General features: G+C 40.0%; 1 protein-coding gene across 2 annotated transcripts in view; it reads left to right on the top strand.

Annotated features, from left to right (window-relative positions):
* Positions 1 to 25474, top strand: part of TRIM33 (tripartite motif containing 33) — a 79716-nt gene that overhangs the window by 44088 nt on the left and 10154 nt on the right. Inside the window, exons 5-14 of one of the 2 annotated variants that reach the window (XM_066623615.1) lie at positions 210 to 326; positions 1436 to 1550; positions 5663 to 5809; positions 8184 to 8301; positions 14145 to 14389; positions 14654 to 14815; positions 15413 to 15613; positions 17193 to 17325; positions 19923 to 19986; positions 24033 to 24192. In XM_066623615.1, the coding sequence (XP_066479712.1) occupies positions 210 to 326; positions 1436 to 1550; positions 5663 to 5809; positions 8184 to 8301; positions 14145 to 14389; positions 14654 to 14815; positions 15413 to 15613; positions 17193 to 17325; positions 19923 to 19986; positions 24033 to 24192 (1462 nt within the window). Of the gene's footprint in view, positions 1 to 209; positions 327 to 1435; positions 1551 to 5662; positions 5810 to 8183; positions 8302 to 14144; positions 14390 to 14653; positions 14825 to 15412; positions 15614 to 17192; positions 17326 to 19922; positions 19987 to 24032; positions 24193 to 25474 lie in introns of both variants that reach the window. The other variant, XM_066623614.1, reaches the window with a different exon arrangement.

The following is a 25474-nucleotide window of genomic DNA, read 5'->3' as shown; positions in this document are numbered from 1 at the left end:
GTGCATAATTTTAGTTATGCCCTTTATAAATAAAATAGGTTGAGGCTCTGACTGTGGAACTATGAAACTACTGCCAGCAGTTAGTTATCAAAAATCAGTCTTTAAAATTTGTCTCTGGTGATTTTGTGTAATTGTGAATATAGTGCATCCTCTTACTGCAGTGCTGCTGCTGCTTCAGTTAATTGTGCAATGTCTTCTGCTTTGGAAAGGTATCAGTTTTTGGAAGAAGCATTTCAGAATCAGAAGGGTGCTATTGAGAATCTGTTAGCCAAACTCCTTGAAAAGAAGAATTATGTTAACTTTGCAGCTACTCAAGTGCAAAATAGGTAGGTGGTGGTCAATTTTCTACAATAATGCTTATTTTAATATAAGTGGGCTAGTCTACAGAATTACTACAATTCCAGTGTCTGATAGTATCCTTGCAAGCAGAATGCTGGTGATAATGGTAGCCACTCAACTGTGGTCCAGCAGACAGGTCCACATGCAGGGGCTACATTCTGTCAAAGGATATTTTTCTGGGGAACTCCAAGATATAGATACATATAGATAAACATGTAGTAGCTTGTGCATCCAAGTTGTGGACTAGATACTATTTGTTTGTATGTGTTCTTGCAGCCTTCTGCTGCTGTAGTGTTTCTCTTAATCAGGTTGGCAGGTTTTAATAGTTTCACTATTTTAAATGTTCTAGAGTTGGAAGGGGGAGGCTTCCAGATTTCTTCCACTTTTAGAAGCCTTTTACACATGACCTGTTTCACTCCTCAGTCTTCTCTCCATCTCCACCCCTCTCCAGTGCTGTAACAACAAAATGTTGTGGCTGTGATTTCATTGGCTGGCACTATCTGAAGGTCTTTTGAAGCAACAGGCACCAATGTACATGCACCTCGCACCTTTGACAGGGAGAGGCTTCCATCTCCCAAGCAAGTGCAATTCTTGAACAACTTCCCTGACTACTAGAGATGAAAGCCTAAGGGAGTGCCATGAATGTATTCCCCATAGCAGTGCACTGTGTACGTTTGCCTGAAGGAGCATAGTAGATTGCTATGGCAGCAGTTGCAGAATAGTCAGGGGCATACAAAGAATAGTTATTGCTTGTTGCAAGCAAATAGGTTAGCAGCAAATTGCATAGTTAAAACAAAAGGGTATTTTTATTAAATAAATGATTTTTAGTTTAGAGTCTAAATTTAAGGCAGTAGGATAAACATGTCATAATATGTGAAATATAAACACACAAGAAATGGAAAATCAGTTTTAAGACCTTCAAGTTGTTGGACTGTATCTTAAAAGGAAGTTGTAAAGATTTTCTTTCAAGAATGAGTGCAACAAGTGCTCTGAATTGAAGACGAGCTTCATTGTCTAATGTGCATTTTTATTTGAGTGGGAGGAGAATCATTTTAGAGATGTTAAGCAATAACATTTTAATATTTCTTTCTTTCAGGATAAAAGAAGTAAACGACACTAACAAACGAGTGGAACAGGAAATTAAAGTGGCAATTTTTACACTCATTAATGAAATCAATAAAAAGGGGAAATCTCTCTTACAGCAGCTTGAGGTACAGTTAAATGCATCAAAGTGTTTGGCATTGTGATCTTTGCATGTATATGGCTGAATTGCTTTGTAACCCATCCATGTGGCCCAATCATTGCTCCCCCTATTCGGTATTAGTGGTGGTGCCTGGTCTGTGGGAACCCTTAGTACTGTTATTGTCCCCTAGCCATTGTCCCCTAGCCATTAATCGGAGCAGCTAGGCGGATGTACTGCCATTTTGTTTTGGGGATGGGACATTTAGAAAACACAATGATGCCTCACACTGAAGGGGAATGATGTTCTACTGCTCCCCACTATTGCCTGGCATGATTGCGGGGCCTACTGGAGAGGCTCTAGATAGTAGGGGCTGCAATGGATGTCCTTCAGGAATCAGTTGGGATGGACCTTCAGGCAGGTCTGACCGTGCTTGTTCCTACCCAGAATTTGTTCATATGGATTGAAATATTCATGGTTAGAGGAAGCACATGCCTCAGAAACCATTTTATTATACACCCAAGCATGCAGGTTTCCTTATTTAGTCTCTGTTGAATGTAAATGTTTCATTTGAAATATCTCACAGATGTTTTTGTTCAGAGTCTCTAATGCAGCAGTTTTGAACCTTTTTCATCTCATGGCACACTGGGAAGGCACTAAAATTGTTAAGGCACATCATCCATTTTTTGACATTTGACAAGGTACACTGCACTGTTGGCCGGGGACTGACAGTCCTCAATGGCACTACTAATATATGACCCTCCTGTGGCACACCTGCAGACCATTCATGGCACACCAATGTGCCATGGCACAGTGATTGAAAACTGCTGCTCTAATATTATTAAAGGCAGATTGTCTGCTTCACATATTGTTAAGTCCATTAACAAAGTTTTCCTCATGAAAGAAAAGCCACATTATTTTCCATACTTGGCTTAATTTAAGCATATTCTGGAATGCTAAGTGCATAGATGGCAACTAGACTTGAAAAAGTTCTTGCCGGTGCAAATTAATTAGTCTATGGTGGGCTTTAAAGTGATTAAAAATGTACATCACTTTTGGTCTTCCATGACACAAATGTAATGCTTCTTTCTGAGTTTTGTTTTACACTAAAATTATAGGCTGCTTTTCTAACTGACATCTTCCAAACTAAACAGACAGCATAAAACAATACAGATACAAAATTAAAAATCATCACTAAATAAGATTTAAGTAGTGCAAAAGCCATTGACTAGAGAGGGATCTACAACATGGGAAGAAAAAGTCTGCATTCAAAGAATATTGAAACAAGATCATATTCACCAGTTTTAGAAAGGTTTAATAGGCAAGTGGCTAGGCACGCCCACCTGGAAGAAAAAGTCCCAGTATTGCTACTGAGTTCCCGGTCATGTGCAATGCTTTTTTCTGAATAAATCTGAAACTGGAAAACTTTCCAGTGCCCTAAATAGATAGGGACCTGCTTTCGAATATATGTTTGACTTGAATTTAATAAAAAGCTAAATAATTACAGTGTTTTTGCTCCTGTTTTTCTGAAAGCCAATGGTAGTTAAACTGACACTTTTAATTAGGGGGAAATGAATTCAGTCAAACACATTTAATGTGATATAAATATTATATCAAGCAAATCAAAGATATACTTTATATAATTGAAAATATTTTAAGACACATTAACTCAGTGGCTTGTCCTTCCCTTAGATCTGTGTTTCGCAAGTGTAGACTGTGATGCCCTGGGGTGCTGTAGCAAACTCACAGAATACTACAGATTATTTTAAACTTCTAAAGGAAACGTAGTGATGAAACTGTAGGCCTGTCATGGACTTAGAAAGTTTGGGAACCTTTGCCTTAGATTGTTCTTTAAAATGTAAATAAAGGGGCTGAATGTTAACACACATGCAGTTGGACCTTGGTATCTATGTCAGGGGGATCATTCCTGGGCCCTTGCAGGTAATGGAATTTGCAGATGGGGGTCCATTGGAGGACCTCTGGACGTGAGTGGAAGTGTTTTACAGTCATGCCTGGAGATATTCTGAGGCTCAGAGAAGCTGTGTGTGGCCTCCCTGGGTCTCAGAAATCCTCTTGGATGCAACCAGAAGGCAATTTCATTCTTATCTGGGTGCTCAGGTAAGGTCTCCAGCATGGGTCTGGCACCCAGGCTGAATCAAATCCACTGGTGCTGGACTGCTGTTTAAGGGCCCCACCTGAATTTCAACATGCTTAGAGAATTGTGCTTTCTAATTTATTTACACAGAGACACTTTCCAGAAATAGTTACTTAAGGAAAAAAAAACTTTGCACAGTTTGACTGATAAGTCATTGTTACTAATTAATTTAATGTAACAATTCATTTTTAGCAATGGATATTTCTATCAAAATGTAGTAGAATATTTTTTCTACTTCCCTCCCCCCATGGAATTTTGAGCTTTATCTTAAAATTGTTCCTTCTATAGAGTTTGAAAAATTCCAGTGTCTTAAGTGTAGCAGACTCTAATGAATGCTACTGAGGAAATAATTTATATTCCATGGTATAACCTGTGCTATTAGGTAGGTTGACTAAATGATAACTTCATGAAATCGAGATTTCCATATTGTTCATTGTTGGGGATTATCTTGAAGGATTATCTCCAGATTCTGGGCTGTATACTAAGTAGTGTTCATGCGGGCTGCTTTCCCTTTCCCCTCTGTCTTTCTGGGCTGGTGATTCGGGCTTCGTGGGCTGTCTGTGTTGGAGAAGATGACCTGCCATTGTTAGGATACAAACCTGTGTTGGAAATGGGAAAAAGGGCTACCTTTGTGACTTGTCTCAGATAAGCACTTCTGTGAAGTACTGTAGCATGCAGTCAGTAACAGCATGTATTATGAAGCAGTTGCAACACTTTTTCTTGATTTTTGTTTTGAACTACTTTGAGCATTTCTTAGATGGAAAAATGTATATCAACTTAAACAAAATAGGGGTGTTATGAAATAAATAATTGTATTTAGAAAATGTTTAACAATTCAAAGTGGGGCACATGAGGAGCAAATCTCAAATTTCTAAGCAACAGAACATAATCTACTGTGGCTATTGGATATTTAAAAATTGGTGTCTTTCTTTGTTCAAGTATCTTTGTATCCAGTATCTTGGATCTTGGAGATACAGGAAGCTGGACTAGATGGGCCTATGGCCTGATCCAGTGGGGCTGTTTTTATGTTCTTATGATTCATTTGCGATGTGGCATGGAAAACTGCTTGAAAAAAAGCCAACAACAAGCTCTAAGCCCTCTAGATACACAGTTCTGGTCTCTTTGATCCCTACCAAAAGGCCAACAGCAATTCATGGAAGACTAATCTCAGCTCTTAAAGTCAACAAGACTTTGTTCAAGACTTGCTCATCTTGAACAAAGTCTTGTTGACTTTAAGAGCTGAGATTAGTCTTCCATAAATTGCTGTTGGCCTTTTGGTAGGGATCAAAGAGACCAGAACTGTGTATCTAGAGGGCTTAGAGCTTGTTGTTGGCTTTTTTTCAAGCAGTTTTCCATGCCACATCGCAAATGAATCCAAGAGAACTTCAGAACCAGATTGTGAGGTGGCATGATGGTAGAGGTATTTGCCCTTCATAGGAAAAATCTAGTGCCTGCAAGCCATTGAACTGACATAAGTAACTCTTGGATCCTCTTTTAGTTGAATTGTAGTGCTGAGGAAGAACATTAAGAATTGTATGGTTTGAATGCCAGTGCTCCTGCTGAAACTAAGCTAGTCTGGTTGTGGTCAGTGTCTGAATGGGAAACCACTTAGGAACCTTATGTATACTGACTTACATCATGAAAGGAAGATGAGAAAACTATAACTAATCATCAACTTTTCATTTGATTACAATTACAAACCTTAGTCATATAGTTACAATTACCCCTAACACTAGTTTTGTGCACTAGTTATAATAGTCTCCCAGTTATAATAGTCTCCATACATCAAATTACTATTTCAGATGTCTTCTCTTTCCATAAAGGTAAAAAGTGTGGTTCACTTGAGGTTATTCTACAATAAAAGTCTGTGGTGTTAAGACTACATTTCTAATGTGTCTGATTCTATCAAAATACCTACATATAAGTAGATATCTTATTCTTTTTCTGGATTTTTTTTACTTCATTATTTGTGCCCTATTTCTATTCAGACTGTGACAAAGGAGAGACAAATGAAGTTAATACAACAGCAGAATGACATCAGTGGTCTATCTCGACAGGTGAAACATGTGATGAACTTTACTAATTGGGCCATTGCAAGTGGTAGCAGCACTGCTTTGCTTTATAGCAAACGACTGGTAAGAAAAGCTTCAAATTTTAATGCAGCATGGATTTAATAAATGCAGCTGTGTTACTCTTAGTTTGCAAATTCTGTACCATGGGAATCGCATTTATTTAACGCAATTGTTGTTCTTAACTTGTTACTATAAAGTTACTATAGAATTTGAAATTTTGTTTTTACAAATCAGATAGTCCTGATACATTGCCAAAATCAGGATATAACACACGTATTTTTGTACAGTAAATGTTGTAATGTTATTTTGAGTCTTTCTAGCAGTGGCTATGGGATTTGGACTGTGATCATACCTGTAAAGGTGTTGACGTTAGTCCTGGTTGTTTTTGATTGTGCATCAGGAGATGCACATCTCCTTGGCTAGGAGATGTGAATGCTGTTGGCCTCTTTATACAGTTCATGGATTTGTTTATGATAGTGGGTTTATTTACAATTTATCACATGCCACTCACTGAAACATAGGGTCTTGTTGATGCTCACCTTGCTCATTACCAGGTTTAAGAAGTAAACAACTTTGCACTGCAAAAATTTGTCTACTGCTATATTTTTCTTGCTGAAAATTTCCATTTCTAAAAGTGCATCTTTAATAAAATTGGTATCGTGAATGGATAATACTGCCATTCAGAGTGAGAATTTTCAAAGTTGTAGTTAATCATTTTAAGTGGGTTATCCTTTGTTTCTTTATATATTTATATATGCTTTTTAAGGTTTCTTGGCTTTAAAGAAAGGTAGGGCATAAACTGAATACAACACTTAATCCAAATTCAAGTTGATCGGCATAAAATCAAAACAAAAGTTCTTTCATATGGTAGTTTGCGAGTGAAATCAAAACTGAAACTTTGGTTGTATGAAACAACATTAAATGTGCTTTATTTAATAAGGGAGAACATTCAGTATGTCATGACTTCTTTTGACTGTAGGAGAAAAATAGCCATATAAATTGTAATATGGGTAGGTGTTTTGCTAGTTAAAGCACAAGTCAAACATGTGCTGTCAAATTCTAGTTAATATTAGGACAGTGATAAATTCTAATTTCAAAACTAGGTTTTGGAAAATCTGCCACACACAAATTCTGAATTTTTTTCAAAAGCATATTTCTCAGTTTGGAGGTTCCCTGAAAATGTTGCAAAAATGCAACTTTTTAAATATTGTGCAAATGCATCTACAGTATTAAATGGGGTTTCTGCAACCCCCCTTGTGATCTGAGAATCAGCTTGTGACCCCCAGGTTGGGAACCACTGCTCTAGGGCTTCACTTCAACTGTTGCAGGCTTTGCAAGGGATGCGGAATAGGAAGGAGGTGCTAACAGCAGGACTTGGTTCTTATCTCAAGAGCCCAAAGACCTTGAGCCACCCCTGAAGAAAGGATCTCATATTTTAAGCATTCTCAAAATAAACAGGTTTCTTGTTAAATGGCTGTCTGGTATGCAAAGGAATCACTGCCTCTTCACACATAAAAGGATTGTTTGTAGAGAATTTTCACATGTTGGATGTTTGCATTTTGATATAGCTCATGTATCATGATGTATATGGTTCATTTGATATGGGTTGTCATTCAGGATGACAAGCAATGAATAAGCTACCTTGCTCGGAGTGCCTTTTCCTCACTTCAGTAATTTTGAGCCTTGAATTATTTCCCAATCATTTAAGCAAATTAAAATTTGACATGAGCATAGAGATTCTAATTTTTCAATGACATGGTTTGCTTTCTGTTGATATGGAATAGTTAATTCTAATTGTGTTTTGAGTATAGACATTTGAACGTTAGGTACAGTTGGTGTATATATATTACTGCTAAAATCCAGAATCTGTCTCTATACATTCCAGCTAGTAAAAGACAGAAACTCACAAGCATCTTTAGAAATTTGTGTTCTAATCAGTCAGAACGGAAAGCTCAGAATATTTTGGAGATTCTCATTCTGACTAGTCAAAATGAAATTCTCCAAGAACATTCCAGAGTTTCACATTCACACTATTTGGAAACTCTCAAGAGGCTTGGGAGATTTGCATTTTTAATAACTGAAACTGGTACTGATGCATTTTGCATATTCACTGTTCATATAAAACTCACAAGTTAATTGTTAAGCTTGTTTTCAATAAACTTATGGAGTTCTGTGTTTTTTTGTTCTAGAAGCCATTTCTCATATTTTAGAAGAAATTTCCTCTAATAATCTGTGCCTTAATTCTGTTGTGAATTCATATTTGTATTTCACTATTCCCCATGAAATTCTAAGTGTCGTCGTGACTTAAATTAGGATGAAAGTTAGTGGCTTAGTCCAAAACCAGTCAGTGACAGATAGTTTTCATTTACTCCATCAACTTCTTGTTGATTTTTTGCACAATGTCACGCTTAATCTGAGAGTGTCTGTCTTCTCACAGATCACATTCCAGCTGCGACATATTTTAAAAGCACGATGTGATCCTGTTCCAGCTGCTAATGGAGCAATACGCTTCCATTGTGATCCCACATTCTGGGCAAAGAACGTAGTCAACTTAGGTAAGAGGGTATTCCATCTATCTAAATACTGAATTTCATGTTGAAAAGTTCTTTATAGAATAAGTGGCAGGAAATGGAAGAAAGTATTTTCTGTAGACTGCCACTAAATTTGATCAAGTGGTTTAAATAGAAACATGAAGTTACCTCCCTTTGTATAGGAGGGGGGAATTGCTGTTGTCCCGCCTCTCGTGTCAGCACCTGAAATCCTTTTAAAACCTGACTGAAAGTTAAGAAAACACCTAGAGCAGGGGTGTTAAACTCGTTTCGTATCTAGCATTTATGGCGCTTGCTGTGAGCCAGAAGTGATGTCATTAAGCAGATGATGGCCGGAAATAAGCACTTGGATCTCAATTAGGAATTCATTAGCTGTAAATGACAGAAGAAACAATATGCAAATCTTGATAATATTTTCAAGATACAGTCCAATTACCATTCAGGCTGCTCATTTAGCAGCACCATTTCTGCTGAGGCATCACTTCACAGCTCAGCAGCAGGGAGGTGCTCTGCAAAGTGAAGCTTCAGCAGAAGTGATGCTGCTGAAAGGGTATGAAGTGATGCTGCATAATAATTGGGCTTTCCCAACACCTCAGCAATATCTCCCTCTATCACCACTCTTGGTCTATCCCTTCTCCCATAGCATTCCTTGCCTTCTTAGAGCCACTTCTCCCTTCTTCTTCCACAGCCTCTGCAGAAGTGGAAAGGGCAGCTCTGGGAGAGCCCAATTATGTCATGGGCTGGATAAAGAGCTTCCTTGGGCCATGTGACATCCCTGATCTAGGGCAATGTTTCTGAGGGCACAAGGGGCTGAAGCTGGTCCTTTTTGAATACATATTCTCACGAAACAAATTGCCTACACCTTTGTGAGAGACTATACAGGTTATAACCTAATTATCCATGGATTTTTTTACCTGCAGTTTTATCTCAACTTGATGAGAATGATCCTTTAAATTAAAGGAAAAAATTCTAACAATAGTCTCATTAATGCAAGAGGGCAGCCAGCTGACAATCCATGAATCATTCTCTCTCCAGGCACTTAGAAAAGCTTCACTCCAGGGCAAGTGACACCCCCCCCCCACTTTCCCCTGAGTACCTGAAAGAAAAATACAGGTTGAGACTAATTATTCGCATGGGATCTGTTCCAAGCACTCACATGGATGGCAAAAAATTGCACTATAGCAAAGCAATTTTGAAACCCTTTTGACTCTAAGAGTCATTAAGAAGACCGGGCAAAGAATGTAGTCAACTTAGGTAAGAGGGTATTCCATCTATCTAAATACTGAATTTCATGTTAAGAGCTTAGAAAGCTTCACTCAGCCCCTCCCTTCACCAGTGTAAAATGATCACCTTTCTTTCAGGGGGAAGGGAGGGGTCCATAGGAGAGAGAAGGATTGATGGATTGTCAGCCAGCTGCCCCCTCTCTCTCATTAAGGAGGCTATTGTTAAAGGACTGTTCAGTTTCTTAAACTGATTTAAAGGGAGTGCGTTTCCCCCTACTCCAGGGATCAGCACATTCCTTCTCATTTGCAGGGGCCATTCGTGTTGAGTCAAATCCTTGTATAAAAAATCAGTGTGTAAATAGGCTGGACCTGTAATCACTTTGGTGAAGGGAGAGGTCACTAGCTTGGAGTGAAGCTGTTCTAAGTGGCTGGAAAGAGAATGATTCATGGATTGTCTGCCTAATTATTCTGTCTTGCAGCACAAAGGTCAGCAAGGATGTTTTTAAATTGCCTAGCAAAGGGTTATTTTTTTAAAAATGAATTTGCTTTAATGTGATTTTTGCCATCCATGTGAGTTCTGGGAACCCTAAGGAGACTCAACCCATATCTTAAAATTACCGTAGTCTAGATCAGGGATGCCCAAACTCCGACCCTGGGGCCACTTGCAGACCTTGAGGACTCCCAATGCGGCCCTCAGGGAGCCCCCAGTCTCCAATGAGCCTCTGGTCCTCCGGAGACTTGCTGGAGCCCGCACTTGGCCCGACACAACTACTTTCAGTGTGAGGGCAACTGTTTGACCTCTCATGTGACCTGTGGGATGAGGGCTCCCTCCACTGCTTGCTGTTTCACGTCTGTGATGCAGTAGCGGCAGCAAAGGAAAGGCCAGCCTTGCTTTGTACCTTTTATAGGCCTTGAGCTATTGTAAGACCTTCATTAATTCATATATACCTTCATCTTAAATATATTCATTTATGTAAGTTTATTCAAATTTGAAAAGTAAATTAATTCTTTTTTTCCTCGGCCCCTGACACAGTGTCAGAGAGATGATGTGACCCTCTTGCCAAAAACTTTGGACACTGGTCTAGATCATGTGATGCAAGAAAACCAAAAGCTTGGTTTGTATGAAAAAGTCAAACTAGACAGTTTATATCAGTACAGTGGTGCCTCGCATAATGAAATTAATCCATTCCACGAGTCCTTTCGTTATGCAAGTTTTTCGTTTTGCGAAGCATGTTTTCCCATAGGAATGCATTGAAATTTAATTAATGCGTTCCTATGGGCAAGAAAAGTCAGAACAAAGTCAAATTTGGTTTACAAAGTGTTTATTAAGTGCTCTTTAAAGGCATACATACTGTACAGAGGATTTCAAAAACGGGGGGGGGGATGCTGAGTGGGGAGCTTGAAGGCTGTAATCCTGTGCACACTTTCCTGGGAGTAAGCACAATGGGACTTACTTCTGAGGAGACATGCACAGGATTTTGCTCTAAGCTGGGGAGGACAGAGCAGCTGCACTCAATTGCTTGCTTTTGCCGTGATCATGGGGGGAAACGTGAAGGAAATGGGGCAGTGAGAGGGTGAATGAGCGATGGGGGGGATGCTGAGTGGGGAGTTTGAAGGCTGTAATCCTGTGCAAACTTTCCTGGGAGCAAGCACAATGGGACTTACTTACATAAAGATCCTCCTCTTACTAGGGTGGACGGGATCATAAACTGACATGAAGATCCGCCCCTTACTAGGGTGAACGGGATCATAAACTGACATGAAGATCTGCCCCTTACTAGGGTGAACGGGATCATAAACTGACATGAAGATCCGGCCCTTACTAGGGTGAACGGGATCATAAACTGACATGAAGATCCGCCCCTTAAGTCAAACCAAAACAAACAAACAAAAAATTCGTCTTGCGAAGCACGGGTCATAAAAATTCGTTGTGCGAGTTACCAAACTTCGCAAAACACTTTCGTTCTGCGAGTTTTTCGCTGTGCGGGGCATTCATTATGCGAGGTACCACTGTACTCAGATCTGCAGTAATAGCTTCAAGAAATTGTGACTAAATGCTGATAATATTTAGAAGGCTGTCTGAAGGACAAGACAAATGGGAAACTATTATAAACTGCTTATAAACTGGGTACAAGGAAAAGTATTCCTCTTGTTTCAAAATGGAGAGGGCAGATGCACATTCATCAGCTTTGGATAATTAACTATTCCACAAGCTTTGGAGGAAGACAGAATTCACACGTAGTCTTGAAGTACCAGAAATTATCTGGGGGAAAAAGGTACCAGCACTAGATGCTGTGACATCTGTATGTAAAACTTATTTCTGGACCCATTAACAATTGTTTAATTGAAAACTGTGTTTGTAATAACATATTGTGTAACCCAACTGGTGTTTGTGCACAAACCCAGCATGAGAAATATATACAGGCAGCTTTCTTTAAATTTTAAGATGTTTGCCTTTGGTGGTAGAAGTGCAATTCTTTTAGAGTAGAAATTTCTGGTTCTGAATTTCTACAAATCCAAATCAAAGACCGTTCAAAATCCAAAGAGCTCCAAGGCATGTGGAAGTGCTTCCATGTGTGCACTAGGACTCCCTCTACTTGTTCCTTCCCCAGCATTAATCAATGCTATTTGACCTGGAAAGCTAGAAAGGTCCCCTGAATTTCAAATAAGGCCATGAAGACACTCTTGCATACTTAGTAGTGTCTCATATAGTATTTTGAATCTAGTGCCCAGTAGGTAAAATTACTCCAATCCTTGCTCTAATGAAATTTCTAGATACAGAAAAAACAAATTGCATGGTAGCACTTGGAAATAACTCAGCACTGTTTTTAGAAAATGATCCAGGGCAATTTCTTAAGAAAAAGTGCAAGAATGTGTAGACGTTTGTTATCCATTTTTGAACTATGTTGTGGCACTGGGTAGAATTTACTCTTGGCTTTCATTAGTGCTAGAATGGAAAGTATGTCTAAGGGAAGAGATGTCATAAATTTGGGAATACAGGTATAACCTAATTATCCATGGATTTTTCACCTGTGGTTTTATCGCAGCACAATGGCAAGGGCCCTTTAAATTAAAGGAAAAAAGTTATTTAACAATAGCCTCATTAGTGCAGGAGAGGGCTGTTGACTGACAATCCATCAGTCATTCTTTCTCTCCTGGCACTTAGAACAGCTTCACTCCAAGGCAGGCAACTCCTCCCCTCCCCCTGAGCATATGAAAGAAAGATAATCACTTTGCTTTCTTTCTCAGTGCTGAGCTCTGGGTGAAGGGAGGTTTCACTACCTCAGAGTGAAGCCTTTCTAAGCCCCTGGAGAGAGACTGATGGATGGATTGTCTGCCTAATGACTCTGTCTTACATCACAAAAGTCGGCAAGGCTGTTATTAAACTGCCTAGCAAAGGGACATTGTTTTTTAAATGGATTTGCTTTAATGTGATTTTTGCCATTCACGTCAGTACTGGGAATGGACCCCTCACGAATAACGAAACTCATCCTGTGCCTTTGAAACGCTATGTAGTCAGTCATATAAAAACAGTTTTGAAATAATGACATAATGGTGTATCACCCTTAAATCAGTGGTTCTCACATATTTAGCACCAGGACCCACTTTTTAGAATGAGATTCTGTCAGGACCCACTGGAAGTGATGTCATGAACATACATAGTAACTTGTTAAAAGTAACAAGTCTGTAACATTTCCCCAAATGCAGTCACATACCATGGTAGCATCAGAAATAAAATATTGAAATGAATGGGGACACACCTGAAATTGGCTCATGACCCATCGAGTGGGTCCTGACCCACAGTTTGGTTAGATAATCTTTTTTTAAAGGAAAACAGATGCTCTGATAGGGACAAAGGTGACTTCATTCATTTTTTATTGATTATACAGAGACAAAGTAATACTGAAATGGGTAATAGAAATAATAAGGGTTACTTTAAATGATCATAATGTTTACTTTTATTCCTTACGTTTTCAGTGTCTGTACTCTTTGTATATCAAAGGATATTAGCAAAAACAGAATGTGTGTTAATATGATTGTGTTAAATGATTGTAAGAATTGTATATTCTTGCAAGAGAATACAAGAGTGCCGCTTTGAATGTCCAGGAGGGAGATAAAGCGGGGTATAAACTTGTAAGGAAGGAAAGAAGGAAATGTCAGATACTGGAAAATTACCAAAGACAATGGTTATAAATATGTTTGAGAGATGGAAAATATTCTTCAGTGTTAAATTGGGCTCTCCTTTATAAACTTTTGAAATAATTCATGTATTGTACACAAGAGATAGAAGAAACGAGTCTTAATATTCATACTAAAATTACACTATGAAGTTAAATTACACTAAGAAGAAAATTACATTTTTATTAATAGTTAATTCCTAAATTACTGTTTTTGGTAATATTCATTTTATGAGATGAATTTAGATGAGACATTTGGGTATATCAGAATCAATATCTTTTGTTTAAAGCCAATAAGCTTTTTTAAATAAATTGCTTAAAATGTTGATTAAAAGTGTTTTTGTTATAAACTGTTTGCCTTCAGGATTTCATGCCTTTAGAATTTTGTGAATCCAGGGAACTAAAAGGAAGACTTTGTAGTTAACTAACACTTTCTCCTGTTATTTAGGTAATCTTGTTATTGAAAATAAACCAACCCAAGGTTACACTCCAAATGTAGTAGTAGGACAAGTTCCCCCGGGAACAAACCACATCAGCAAACCTCCAGGGCAAATTAATCTTGCACAACTTCGACTCCAGCATATGCAACAGCAGGTGTACGCACAAAAACACCAGCAGTTACAGCAGATGAGGATGGGGCAGCCTGCAGGGCAGATCCCTCGCCAGGCAGGCCCCCAAATGCTACAGCAACAGGCAAGTTTTCAGATGGACTTAAGTTTTTAACTCATCATAGAGATTAAGATGGACCTTTGACATAGAAGCTGAATAGTGCTGAACAATATTACCTTGAAATGCAAGATATCCTACCTTTATTTTAAATAAAACTCAAAATCGCTATTGTACTATCATGTTAAAGGGAACTAGTGGCACTTTGCTTGGGAAGGGGATACTCCGGGTTTTTTTCTCTTTTCCCCCCATCTTAAGAACAAGAGTTTTAAAATACATAATGTTTTGTAGCCTCCAAGGTTGATAAGTATGCAGACCATGCAGAGGGGTATGAATTGCGGTGCTTTCCAAGCTCACCAGATGCGAATGGCTCAGAATGCTGCTCGTCTCCCAGGGATACCACGCCACAACGGGCCACAGTACTCCATGATGCAGCCACACTTACAAAGACAAGTATATGCTGTGTGCACATTTTGTTTCCCACTTCTCATTTAGACACACACTTGTCTCTCTTTATATCAGTATATGACACTTTTGAAAAGATTAATGCTTATATCTACATCCATGTTATTGGCTCTGCAAGAAACAACAATATATGGATCTATCTAGAGTTTTCCAGCTCATGGAACATCTAATGAAATACTCTTGAAATGATAAACTTTGGGTTTTTTAACTAATTTGCAGGATGACTGACCAATTGTCTGTCATGCTGATGTGAGAATAATTTATTTTGTGTTGTGATTAAGGATTGTAAGACATTTTGCCACTCTAAAGCAGTTAGAGTGAAAACAGGAAAGTTTTATTTATTGTGAGAATTACTTTGGGCCTATTGACTTCTTCCAACCACATAGCAAATAAAGTGCAAAATGTGTGTGTTGAGTGCTAAAAGTGTATAGGATTAGCAGCTATGGGAAATCCCAAAAGAGAGAGTGTTCTGTGAAAGGAACAAACTTTGGAAGTCTACTGTTCTGTAGGTTTATCCTTGGTCACCTATCATAATGATCAGTTCTACTTTTTTTTCCCTCCCTCCCATGTCCTCTCTCCTGACAGCATTCAAACCCAGGCCATGCAGGTCCCTTCCCAGTAGTTTCAGTGCACAATAATACTATCAATCCAACAAGTCCAACAACAGCCACAATGGCCAATGCTAACCGTGGTCCAACAAGCCCATCTGTAGCAGCAATAGAACTTATTCCTTCGGTAACAAATCCAGAGAATCTACCTTCCTTGCCAGATATCCCTCCTATACAGGTTAGTAAACTGAGGTAAAAGCTGCCCACTATATTCATTTTTCTAGATCTTAGGTTGTGATAACACTTTAAAAATGCATTGAAAAGGCATGTATTGGTTTTAAGTAGAAAGCAAATCCTCAAAAAAATAGTGGTTAAACGGATTTTGGCTAGAAAGACCTGGATTCAGTTTTTCTCACAGAGTGAAACTCAAACAGTAAATCCCTATATGTTAGCTTAACTAGCTTGTTTATGATAGTGATATTTAAAATGAGAGCACCTCATTTATAATACTCAGTGGAGGAAGTCAAATTAAAGTGACAAAATTAAGTAAAATCTATACTGTCTTCTTGAAAAAGAGAAAAATCTTTTACTTGCACTAAATATTTCATATATAAAAGTTTTGCTCCATTTTACACTATTTAGTTTCAGTATTCTGATTGAGAATCTGGTTTTTATTCACTTCGTCATTAACAGTTTTATAGAACATTATTAGTGTTCCAGTTTTCTAACCTGTGTGTGAATTTTCTTCCAAGAGTAAAATGCTTGACAACTTTTTTCAACTTCGTGGTTTTTTTTGACACTTTTGAAAATAGGGGCAACTGTAAGGTGATATTTCAAAAAATGATTTTGCTTGGTTAAATCCTGATTAGGTAGTCTAAACCTCTCTTGTCCACAACCCTGATCAGCATGGGAAATTGGCAGATATCTTTCATTCTTTTTGTGGCAAACTTCAGGCCACTGAGGTTTCCACTAATTGGAAGTAAATGGTTCCTTTCTATTTTCTGTACTTTGGAAGACAGATACAGATGGAACGTAGATCAGTATAATCAAGTGGATGAAGAACAATAAGGACTATAGACAATGACTGGAAGTTGTGCTGAATATAGTCTTCTCTCTGAAATTTATCTCAGTATTTACAATGAAGAAATCTGACTCTTAAAATTTTGCAAGAGCTACAGTATTCTGTGCTAAAATTTTATGTCTATTCATAGCTGTGCACTATACTAGGTCACTATACTAGGATATATACACAGGCAGGAATATATCAAATTTAAGTATGGAGAAATTGAATATTCAGCTGTTTGTTTTCCCCATATGATTCTGTCCTTTTGACTCTTTATCTGACAATGAAAAAAGAGATGAATCTTAGGATGTCATAAGAACATAAGAACAGCCCCACTGGATCAGGCCATAGGCCCATCTAGTCCAGCTTCCTGTATCTCACAGCGGCCCACCAAATGCCCCAGGGAGCACACCAGATAACAAGAGACCTCGTCCTGGTGCTCTCCCCTACATCTGGCATTCTGACTTAACCCATTCCTAAAATCAGGAGGTTGCGCATACACATCATGGCTTGTACCCCATAATGGATTTTTCCTCCAGAAACTCGTCCAATCCCCTTTTAAAGGCGTCTAGGCTAGACGCCAGCACCACATCCTGTGGCAAGGAGTTCCACAGACTGACCACGCGCTGAGTAAAGAAATATTTTCTTTTGTCTGTCCTAACCCGCCCAACACTCAATTTTAGTGGATGTCGCTTCTAGCAGACTGCGTATCGACTTGGCACAATCTTTTTATGACTGTCTACCTTTATTTCAGCTTGAAGATGCTGGTTCCAGTAATTTAGATAACTTACTAAGTAGATATATCGCAGGCAGCCATCTACCCCCTCAACCAATAAGCAGCATGAATCCCTCCCCTGGACCCTCAGCCCTATCTCCAGGCTCATCAGGTAAGCTGGGAAGAGGTAGTAAATACTGTAAAAATTTCCATTAAAAAAACCAGCAACTCTGTATTACTGAACTTTCATGTACTTTGAGACTTTAAGGAAAAGGACATTTTCAGGATACTTTGTCAGGTTTTTTTGTCTTCATTTTAAATTTCATCCAGGTATCTCTAAACTACCAAAATGTTGGTGAGCCTTTCTGTGTGTGCTTGTTATATGGTCATTGATTGCTCAATTTAATGAGTAAATTTTTTTTGTGCATAAATACACATCCTCCTTCATGTAATAACCTATAAAGTAGAAAAGTACAGTGTTGTAGCCCAGGGCTCCATAGAGAGTCAATCAGTCTGTGCTATGATGAGACTCCTGCCTAGCCGAAGTTGGAAAGAGGAAGCCAGCAGTGTTTAGTGTGAAAACAACATTATTATGGCTCTTGAGGCAAGCAGCATCCTGGTTTTAGGTACATATCAGTACCTGTTATCACATGATGAATGTCTCTAAGCCTATGGTAGCTAAGAAAGGGTACAGTTGTTGTGGCTGGTATGGAACTTTCTCTTTTGGTGCCTGTTCAACAACTCTTATTCTGTCCTCTTAAAATCCTGCAACTGTGCAATATTTTTTGTCAAAATGGCTTGAAGCTTACTGCAAAATTCAACTGAGATAATAAATGATAAAACATGCATCAATAACTTGACTATTGATGTCATTGTTGTGGAGTTTGGGGAGGAAGTGCAAAATACAGTGGAGAACAAGAAGGGGAATTAATTGAAAGTTTGTGGGTCTTTCCCTATACTTTTAGACCAGTGGTTCCCAGCCTTTAGGAGACTGCGGACCATTTTTCTTTAGGAAAAAAACGGGAATTGTCGTGGACCACGTGCAACCCCACACTCAAAAAATACATTTAAATTTATAATATAGGCAGCCCTAATTATCAATGGGGGTTCCATTCCTGGAACCCCCACAGATAAGGAAAATCACAGGAAATACAAACATGCGGTTTTTGGCCCCCTCCTGAACCCGACTGGAGCTGAGCTCTGGTCAGTTCAGAGGCTCTTCTGAAGCCCTCAGAGGCCGCAGGTGGATGTCCACGGCTTCTGTGTGCTTCAGAAGAACCTCCAGAGGCAAGAGCAGAACAGCTCCCCTCACCTCCAGAGGCTCCAGGTTGACCTGCACCATAGGTTCGGGGACCCGCAGATGAACAAATACACAGGTGCTGAACCTGCAGATAACATGGGCTGCATGTAATTACAAAAGATTTATTGGAGATTTATTATTTATTATTTGTAAAGATTTGTGGTTTGCTACTTTTGCTGCCAGCTACAGGCGGTCCGTTCTCCGCCCTCTCTGGTGGTCCACTGGAGACTGTTCATTCAGAGAGATGGTGAAAGTGATCAAAAGCAATTGCTTTCCCTGAGACCTCGCGGACCACCTTTCAGGGGTCTCACGAACCGCCTGTGGTCCCTGGACCATGGGTTGGGAACCAATGATTTAGACAGTGAAATTGCTAAAATAACATTAAATGCTACTATCTAGTATTTTGTAGTCCCTTCAGAAGATATTACTAGTTATCTATAAAACCACTTGCTGCACATCTCCAACTGTTTATCGAATTATTTTCATAATCAGCAAATTAATGTAGGTTCCTTTTAAATGTGTTATGTGTTAAAAGTCCATGTATGTCAGTCCACTGACTTGCGGTCAATCCTGAGCTGCCCAGGGCGCGCAGTTGCAGCGGTGCCGAGAATGGTTGCCGCCGCATCCTCTGTGCCTCAGCCTGCCGCAGGCGGTGCCTCAAGAGAAGGGGACTTTCACCCCCTTCCCCTGGGTAAGGGAAGCAGCCCCACAATGGGGCTACTCACTTTACTGCCAACCAAAAGGTCAGCGATAAAGTAAAGGCGTTCATGTAGGGCGCAGAGCCCTACACAAAGGGACAGAATCAGGTGGAGCTGAGTTCCACCGGACCCACCTCCTGCCTCCCCACTCACTCCCCGGCTCGCCTCCCGCCTGCCCTCTCTCCCCACCCGCCTCCCTGTCACACCTTCCGCCAGGCCTCTCTCTGCCCTCCCCATGCCTCCCCCCATCGTGGAATGCCTCCCCCCGCCCCCTCCCCCCTGCTTTCAGTACTGCAGTTCGGTGGTCCATGAGACCGCTGAGCAGCGGAGAGTGGGCGCTAGCCCAGTGCCAGCCAGCGCTGGGCTAGCACGGGTGCTGACCCAGTGGTAAGCTTCGCAGACATGCCTTATGGCACGTTTGCAGCAGTGCGCTCTGGTGGGAAGCCGGAGCGCTGAGCTCAGGATTGGGCTCTTAGTTAATAATCCATGGTTGCAGTGACTCCTAGCATGATTGAACTTTATGAAAAATTTCTGCTGCCCAGAGCTTGGTACTTGGCTTTTAATTGCTATAAGAAGATGTGAATTGGACTAGAACCAGTGGTATTTCCTATTCTAATATAACTGCTTGGCAAACTACTTTTTGTTGGAAAGCAATATATAAATATTCTTAACCATATGATAAATATGGAAATAAGATATCTGTATAGCTGTAGATGTGCAGTTGTTTGCCTGTGATGCTGTTGGTGTAAACACTTATTCGTCCATCCTTAGGTTTATCGAATTCTCACACCCCTGTGAGGCCACCCAGTACTTCCAGCACAGGCAGTAGAGGCAGGTGAGTTGCATGCATTCAGAACCAACTGCTGAGGCCTTGTTGAATTGACCAGAGTGCACATTCTAGGAGACACTCCAGTTAAAAAAAGTCAGTTTGGGTGATTCTCACCCGATCAGTTACTTGAACATGCGATAAGGAGCAAGGTGCACACATCTCCCCATCCCTGCATAGCAGTTAGCAGTTGTGGTGCACTTAAGCAAAGTTTGGATGTTCTCATGTGATTGTGCATAAGTTAGCATGCCGGGGTGGTGGGGAGATGTGGGTGCATTTACTCCTCATCTCACACATGTTCAAAATAAGTTTAAAATATTGTTCCCTTACAAACTTATTCATCCATCAAAATGCATGAAACTAATCAAGGAATATACTTTAATCTATGTACTATGTAAGCAGTGTAAGGGCTTTCTGCAGTCTCTTATTGGGCTCACTTATGCATTAGACTCTATGCAACTATACTTTTCTTTGGTCTGTTACAGTCCTCTGCTCTAAAAGTTGAAGGCAGCACTGAAGCCAGAATTAGTGCTGTGGGAGAGGTTTTCTTGTAGGCATCTGGGGGAGAGAAAATGTCCCTGTTAATCCCAGCATAACATCTTTTACTATAGCTGTTTGCTAACCTTGCGTCCTTTTCTCAGATTGGGAGTTTTTTTTATGACTGGGAACCAACTTTTCATTATTTTGCTACTGAATTATTTTGTGAAATATTTTGTGAACTTTAAAAGTTGAAATCCCTAGAAATTCTGAATACAGTTGGTCCTCATCATTCATGGCTTTGCAGTCTGTGGTTTTGATTCACTGCAGATTGTAAGCCCAGGATGGGTGGCCTTAGAAGATCTCCTGGATGCAAGCAGAGGTTGCATCTGAGAGGTCTTCTGTGTTGTGTGGGGAGGCTGTATGCAATCTCTCCACTCCTTGTTCTCCCAATTCTGACCGACTATTGAGAGAGTGTATTTTGTTTGCGTTACACGGACTGTCAAAATTAAATATAGTTGGTCCTCGGTATCTGTGTGGCCTCCCCACACCTCATAGCACTTCTGGTTGCATCCAAAGGTCCTGGGAGTCCCGTCCACAGATTTTGGTACATCAGAAGGTCCAGGAACTGATCCCCCACAGATTCAGAGAACCAATTGTATTTAATTCTGATAGTTGGTCTCATGCAAGGCTCTAGAGACCCATCTTGGAGCATGTTGTACCAAAAGTTAACCAACAGTGTTGTTTGTGCATCATTGGAATAGTGTGCTTGTTCTGCTAAGATTGGCAATAATTAAATGAAGCCTTCAGAAGGCTTCCATCGTACCAGTTGCCAGGGGTCAGCAAGCAGGGGAAGTCAAATGCTTTCATACCCCGCTTATGAACTTCTGAGAACCATCTGGCTGGTCACTGGGAAGCCGAGTGCTGAGCTAGAGGAATCTTTGGTTTGATCTGGCAGGGCTGGTCTTACCACCTTATGTTCTTTATCTATTTCATCCAAACAAAGCTACCCAGGATGACTAATAGTCTTAAAATAACAATAAATAAAACATAGTTTTAATTTGTCTGTTTTTGATTAAATGAATTTTTATTTTAGAATTTCCATATTTTTTTGAAAAAGGAAATGCACTGAATAATTACTCCTTACAAAAGTACTAGCCCTCATGTAATTCCTGAATATTAAATAGTATCTTCAATTGTAAGCCAAGTTACATTTAAATGGAATTTGTGTGACTAGTCATTGGAAGCTAAGGTTTACATGTTGAATTCCTGCCCAGTCATTTGTGTATCCTAGACAGATGACTTGTTTCCACAGTGAATATCTGAGCACTTGCTGCAGCAGTACTACATCAGGCAGAAATTCATTAACTGTGTATCAGTGGTCTTCCATTCTGTAGCTTTGAAGAAGGGCAAAATGAGACCCTTTTCAGTAGCAAGATTGATTCATTTGTTGTCAGACCCTCCAATTCTGTAAGAGTGAGGCACCATGCTTTGATCTGTTTGCATTTTTATACGTGTTGTATGAATGTATAGGCTGTAAAAACAGCAGTATACTATACTATCATAAGTCAAGAACTTTCTATTAGTCATAAAATTTAATCTTAAAATAAAATTTAAATTTAAACTGAAAATTTACATTGTTTATTAAAAATCAACTCCATTTGTGTCCTGAAATTTGGTATGGAGCACTGAGAGGTCACAATCACTTCCTTGACTTTGGTTCATCTTTGAGAAATTGAGGGGATAGAGATTGGGTAGCCAAAAGAGTGAGTTGGAAAATGTCTACCATCTTGTACACTGCTACCAAAGAAACCTATCAAGGGTAGCAGTGATGAATCTACATTTATAAAACAAATTGAAATGTATCTGGGAGTGAAGTAGTTAATTTTATTAACAAATGGGTAGAGCCTCCATTTGCCTGAAGATTAACATCCACAAGGTCGCCAGTTCGAGGCCACCGGCACCGTGCGACCTTGAAGCAGCTGGCAAGCTGCAGCTGAGCTGTTCCATCTGCTCGGAGCGTGGGAGGATGGAGGCCAGAATGTTAAACCAGATCGGAGTGTAACAGCTTGAATGTGGTGGTTCTTGAAAGAGAGAACCTTCTTTCAATTTGTAAAAATCCCTGCGTGGATTTAATAAGCCTGCCTGTGTAAACCGCCTTGAATAAAGTCTTGAATAAAGACCAAGAAAGGCGGTATATAAATACTGTATATTATTATTATTATTATTATTATTATTATTAATTATATAATAGCAGTGTACCAAGACTTTCCAAACCATTAGGTATTTAGTATAGTGAGAAAGAGGGGATGGAGAGATAAAGAATCATGATTGGTATTTATACTGGCAAATTGATATTGCAAACTCATTAGATTGCACTGTGACTCAGACAGGGAGAAGCTGTTATAAGGCTTTGTCTAATAGTGCTGTATAGTTCAATAATTCCCAGTCAGGGCACAACGGAAAATACTGTGAAAGTCATTTCTACTGAAGTTTGCTACTAATTTTCTTATGTTCTTAGTGTAGGTGCATTTTGCTATGTGTCAAAATTGGACACTCTTCTAGAATGGTGTGTTAAAGATATAAATTCACAACCCATTTGTTTCAACCTGGTCACCTCAGGGTGCACCACTAATGTTCCAACTTTGGTGTTGATGCAGCAGTGCCATCGAGATGTGCACTGCATCCTGTGGTGGGGTGTAGTCAGGCAGCCTCCTTGAGGTAAGCTGATGTTTGTTCTCTTACCTCCAGGTGGGTCCCAGATGGCCTATGAGTTTCCTTGGGCCTGTGCCAGCTCTGTAGGTGCTATAAGTTTGAGGAGAATAAGGAGGTGGGGTGGGTGGTGTCTAGTGTGAGCGTTTGCTGCCAAGATCCACTTCCTTTGGCTTGCTCACCAATCCTCACCTGTGAAGCATTCCCCCATGCCAGCTTACCAACACCATATCGCATAGCACCAGTCGCTATGCGCCATTACTGGGTCTTTTATGATAGTGGAATGCTGTCCTGCTGTTGTAAAGAAGAACATTGGAGTAACTATATGTTACAAAATTGCAAAGTTGTGATACGAGTGGAGAATATTGTACAAGTAATTTTAGTGCAAAATATTGTTAATTCTGAAAAACCAAATCTGATACTTTTCATGCTGTTTCTTAGCAATAGCCTTCCCAGCTGTGAATCTGGTCAGCTTTGAACTTATAGGAATATATAAAGCAAACTTGCTTGCAAAGGACTTTGTTCTGCCCCTTTTTCTGCCAGACACATGCTTTTGCCTTCAGTTGTTAGAAATTTAGACCTCTGAAAACATGAATTTTATCCTTCAAAAATTCAGAAATGATTAGCTGAGAGTGCTGATTAGGTACTGATTAGAGATCTAGATGCAGCAATGCATCTAACAGTGTGCTGATAATAACATCCTAAGAGTGCAGTTGCAGCGCCACTAACATGTTTTTACAAGGAATATGCCTCTGGAGTTGTAAATTCACTCTAGGAGTAAGGTGTACAGTTTGAGTTTTCACATTCTAATATCAAAATATGTTGAGCTGAAGTTAAAACGTGTATTTAACTTGTATGACTTCCAGCTGTGGCTCATCGGGAAGAACTGTTGAGAAGAACAATATTAGTTTCAAGCCTGACCATGTGAAAGTTAAGCAGGAGCCTGGCACAGAAGAAGAGGTGTGCAGTTTTTCAGGACCAGTGAAGCAAGAAAAAACAGAGGATGGCAGGAGGAGTGCCTGCATGGTAAGACTTTTGTGGCCTTGTATGTTGGCTGCAAAGCAAATCCCCTCCCCTAATCTTGTTGAGTTCTTTGCCCTAGAAAAAATCAGGGTCACTGGGAGGGGGGCTAAAGATGTAGGGAGCAAAGGACTAGGGAATGAAGAGGCAATTTGACTGTGTCATAATTAAAAAAACAAACCAGTAGTGTTCTGAAGGAAAGTTGGGTGGAAGAAGAAGGGAGAGAAATGGTATGGAATCAGAATGAGGAATGGAAGGGGGAGTTGCTCTTAACTGGCGCATGGATGAGCAACAGAGGCAGCAGCCAAGCGCGTGCAGAGTGGCAAAGCAGCAGCAAAGAGATGGATCATCCCAGCTGGTCATCTCTGAGGAGGAGGGTGGGGAAGCTGGTTGTGCTGAGATGGAGGTGGAACAAGAAAGACAACCTGCAAAGTAAAGTTTGGAGCATCAGCATCAGGCTGAGGTTCTCCAGTGGTGCAGGCAGTTGCAGCAGAAAGACGAGACAGAGAAGAAACTGCTGGCTTCCCTTTCAGAATGGGGGTAGCAACTCAGGTTTCAGAATGAGGAGTTGATAAAAATGAAGGAGGTCATGGAGAAAAATGAAGCGCTCCATGAAGAGCTTAAAGTTAGCATAAAGCAATTGAGGAACCTACAAGCTGCCAGTGGTCAGAAGATCCAAAATGTTTGGCAGAACTTGCACATATCCCCAGTCCCCTTTTAAATACATTCCACCAATATCCCACAGCCAAACTGCCATGTTTGCATGCAAGAAGACTGCAGAAGACCTGTCCTCTGAATCAGAGGAGTTGGGAGAGGATGAGAAGTGGGTGCCAGCTAAGGTGAACAGAAGCAAAAAGAACAAAATTCCAGGGTTCATCTGCAAAAGCCATTGTGGGACAGGCTGTGTGGCTGCCGGAAGCAGAATTGGACCTGTACTTGGTCTAGAGGGTAGAGCCTCCATTTGCCTGAAGATAAAATCCACAAAGTCGCCAGTTCGAGGCCACCGGCACCGTGCGACCTTGAAGCAGCTGACAAGCTGAACCGAGTTATTCCATCTGCTCTGAGTGTGGGAGGTTGGAGGCCAGAATGTGAAACCAGATCAGAAAGAAACATCTGAATGTTGTGGTTCTTGAAAGATAGAACCTTCTTTCAGTTGTAAAAATCCCTACGGGGATTTAAATAGCCTGCCTATGTAAATCGCCTTGAATAAAGTCTTGAATAAAGACCAAGAAAGGTGGTATATAAATACCTGTATTATTATTATTATTATTATTATTATTATTATTAT

The sequence above is a fragment of the Tiliqua scincoides genome, chromosome 4, assembly GCF_035046505.1.
Source record: "Tiliqua scincoides isolate rTilSci1 chromosome 4, rTilSci1.hap2, whole genome shotgun sequence".
NCBI lineage: Eukaryota > Metazoa > Chordata > Lepidosauria > Squamata > Scincidae > Tiliqua > Tiliqua scincoides.
Note: the sequence above shows the minus strand (reverse complement) of the source record. Positions and strands in the feature narration are given on the sequence as shown.